Genomic DNA, 3,904 nt, shown 5'->3' with positions numbered 1-3,904 from the left:
ATAATAATTATATGTAATAAATAATTATATGTAATAATAATTATATGTAATAAATAAATATTATAAATATCATAATAATTTAACAAACATAATTATTGTAAAACATACGTGCAAAGCACTGGGCGAGTTAGAATCTGGTAAAGTACATTGTATACCATATATTGTGAACCAACCGGCAGCTATAAACTCCTTTATTATCCACGCATTCGCGAGAATTTGAATTACATCATAAAACAACATAAAAGTTTTTAATTTAAAAGGCGGTCGATCCTTCATGTAACAAGGGCCAGCGTATAAAATAAAATATAAATATCCAATAGTTATGAGTACTATCAGAACAGGATTATGTATTAATGGCCATTTAGCAGTTGGGAGAACTGCAAATAAAATTGCAATATAAATCAAACGACAAGCTTATAAGAAATTTAAAAACAAACTTACAGCTATGGTTTACTGTGATAACAGTGATTAGTAAAATTAAATTTATATTTCTAAACGTAAATAAAACGTTTTGATCATTTTATTTTAATCATCCTCAGCCAACTTATATAAATAATACAAATACACATTTGTCTATAAATAATGTTTTACAAAAATAAACATGGTCTGTAATATAATTAAAAATTGAAAGTGATTTTGACTTTACACACTTTACATATTAACTTGAAAATTGTGTCCTCGTGTCAACAGACGCATTTGAGTCTCAGAGAAAATCAAAACAACAAAATGAGCGTAATAATCAAAATATTGTTTTATAAAGCTATCTGGAGAAGTTCATGTACAGAAATAAATTAATACACATAAGAAATGTCAAAACTAAAACAGTTAAAAAGAAAAACTTAAAATTAAGGAGTCAAGTAAAAAGTCAAATTTATAAAAATGTCATAGTCAAAAATAAATTTAAAAAGTTAAAACACTTTAATGGACATTAAAAAAAAATTAAGTTAAAACTTATTTAATAAATAATAAACAAACTAAGTACTTATTATTGGATCATAAACTGAATACCGTTGACCGTCTCTAATTATCAAATCACAATAAAGTACAATAAAAGTAAGTACAATAAAAAAATATTACTTTTTGACACAACATATGTAAAATAAAAGTGTGAGAGAAACTCCGGAATATCGCAAGTTTAGACAAAAGAAAAAGTGCGAGCAGATTCAAAGAACACAAATACGGTGATTTATTTATCTTATTAATCAATGAAAAATTATACCGAATCAAATAATTTTTTCATCAAATTGACGTTTTTGCATTTTAATTTGTATAACATTTTAGAAGTCAATCTCCTATGGCAAATATTTTTCAATATCGAGAAATTTTATATTATTTTTTATTGAAAATCATAGAAAATCAAATTATTGATGTGCGATGCTTACAGAATGGCGGTCATATTTCAAGTAAAAATTTCATTGATGTTCCGAAATTCTTGTGTATCATTGTTTACTTGTTTGATTAACGTATGATACATCACAAAAAACATAATTTAACTTATATATTACATTACTGTTTGAACCATGATCTAATTTATTTTTATGAACTTTAATTCTAGTAGTGTCCAGATTTCTGGAAGAAAACCTAAAATTCATGCTTGCTCTTTTTAAAGAACAATATCGTTGGAAAATTTTAGAATAAAAGGCAAAGTAAAACACTTGTAGCTATCAATTATAAGTGTACTGTGGCTATTAGATTGATTTTATTTTTAAAACTGGAGTGTAAGTTTTAAGATATAATAATTTTGAGTTGATGAATAATAAAGTTTGCAAAGACTTTACTTTTGTTAATAAAACCTTACGATTTAAGTTTTGAAGCAGGCTTTCTATATTAATCTGTATCTCATCAAACATCTTCTGAATACTACGTAATAAAAATTTAGTGTAATTCTATTATAAAAAAGAATATAATAAAAAACTCACTTTCTGATTCTCCCATTAACTGGTCGTAACTTTCTTCTAAACCCATATTGGAAGAATAACACAAGCAATATTGTCACAGTATTGCACGTATTTTTCTTATCCAGTCGTATATACGTCTTGTCCAATCGTTATTATTTAATGCTCAACAATCACTATTAGCTCCTGTATTTATGCTTTGTTAAATATACAGTCAACAGTCACTACAACTTGCAACTTTTTTTGAATGACCTGTACGAATGAACTGCTTGAATATTGATAGCGCACTTTGTGCTTTTTGAATAATGTAATATATCTATACCAAGCAGCACGTGGCTAAATGACTAATATTCACACACGCATACACACGGTGGCAGGTAGCGAAAAAAATACACAATTTCTGTAGTTTAATGTAATTACTACCGTGAAACTCTGCGTGGGACGACCTTCACCGCGAATTTTCTTCACGTGTTTTTTATTACAACGGTGTTTATTACGTGAAAACATAAATGATAAAGCATGATCATTGTTTTTGCGTAATTTTTGAATGTTTGTTATTGATTTACTTTACTCAATGCTAACGCGCATTTTAAAATGCACTTCAAATGTTAAATAGTATATTGAACAAAGTTCAAGAAATAACCTTAGAATGTGTCAAGGTTGTCGGGGCTGGGTCTGTTACTGTCAACATTTATCGCAATAAATATTTTACAAAGAGTTTGTAGGTTCTGCGTCATTAAGAATGACAATGGCAACACAATTGTAAAATACTTACGCGCACGATGTACTTTCGAAAAATCGACTTCGTCTTCTCGTCGAAACAGAAATAGAAGTTGCTGCGGCGACGACCGGTGATTAAATTAAAAAAGAATAGATAGAGAAAGATAATATAGACATTTAGGTGACATAGAGAAATAAGTTTCGATAATAATCATTATTTCAGTGGTGAGTACACCAAAAAAGGTTTGTCTCGTATGGTCATCTCATTCGTAACTTGAAGGAGCCTCTCGATTGATCAGTTTTTATTCTCAGCGTGTAGGCGCCACTTTTATATACAGGGAACAATAGCAGTCTAGTGCATAATGTAGAAGTCTGTGCGTAAACGCGAGACTGCACGTATCTGGGAAGGGAAACACCAAGAGTGATGACAAAGCGGAACATGTAGACCAAGTAGGAAATCGGTAAATTGGCACAAGGGTTTTAAACGAGTATAGGTTTAGCACCTGGCTTTTGTGCGCGCTGCAAACTGTTGTATCGTCACGTATATAACTGGTATACGTCGCAACAGATTGTATACTTCGCCATGTCCATTGTCTTTTGCCGACAGTCTGTGACAATAACGACGCCGCGCCTGCAGCATCTCATAACGCACGTCACACTTTAGTTTTGCACAAACGGGAAAATAGAAAGCTTATGCTCGTCTTTACCGCACACACTGGCCGATTGAATAAAATTCGGTCGGCGCTTTGTAATGAATGATCGAACGCTTGTCCGATACGCGACTCGTCGTAATTGAATGCGATCGTGTTCTAATACGACAGCGACTTGACAGTTTCATAGAGCGAGGCTGCAATTATCCAAAGTAACGTGTATTCGACTAATTCGCGCGCTCAATTAACACGAAAGCTTCTCTCTCCGTTTGTAATGAACGAGCAACATAAAAATATAAAAATAATCCAGTTTATTTTTTGTCATTTACGTAAGTCATTTGATAAGTTTGATAAATTTCTACAAGATGATGCCACAATTCATTTAACTGTGCGACACTTAGGAAGTTCCACTCCCCAAACACGAGTGAACAATTCATTCCTATCTCCTTTAAGTCTCTCTCTCTCTCTCCCCTTTTAGTCGAAAGAATTGCATGTGACGTTGAACCTTCCTCGTCGTCGTCAATTGCAGGATATTCCGTTAGGGAGATCAATATACACAGTTTGTCCGGAAAGTTCCCGGACTACGTGAATTAAAAATCGAAAATGAAAGATATGGTTTATTAAACAAGTTTACACTTC

At 31.6% G+C, this 3,904-nt stretch overlaps 2 protein-coding genes across 18 annotated transcripts in view; both read right to left on the bottom strand.

The window, feature by feature from the left end:
- Window positions 1-2,071, bottom strand: part of LOC109854969 (elongation of very long chain fatty acids protein 1-like) — a 3,507-nt gene extending 1,436 nt beyond the window's left edge. For 2 of the 3 annotated variants that reach the window (XM_020428665.1, XM_020428667.1), the window contains exons 1-2: window positions 1,920-2,071; window positions 109-377 (exon numbers count right to left, since the gene is read on the bottom strand). In XM_020428665.1, coding sequence (XP_020284254.1) covers window positions 109-377; window positions 1,920-1,965 — 315 coding nt within the window. In that variant the 5' untranslated portion in view covers window positions 1,966-2,071. The remainder of the gene's footprint in view (window positions 1-108; window positions 378-1,919) is intronic. The other variant, XM_020428666.1, reaches the window with a different exon arrangement.
- Window positions 1-3,904, bottom strand: part of LOC109854966 (disks large 1 tumor suppressor protein) — a 425,866-nt gene that overhangs the window by 318,192 nt on the left and 103,770 nt on the right. The window lies entirely within an intron of this gene.

The sequence above is a fragment of the Pseudomyrmex gracilis genome, unplaced genomic scaffold (genome assembly GCF_002006095.1).
Source record: "Pseudomyrmex gracilis isolate BER0280 unplaced genomic scaffold, ASM200609v1 scaffold_76, whole genome shotgun sequence".
NCBI lineage: Eukaryota > Metazoa > Arthropoda > Insecta > Hymenoptera > Formicidae > Pseudomyrmex > Pseudomyrmex gracilis.
This window is presented reverse-complemented; position numbering and strand designations above follow the sequence as displayed.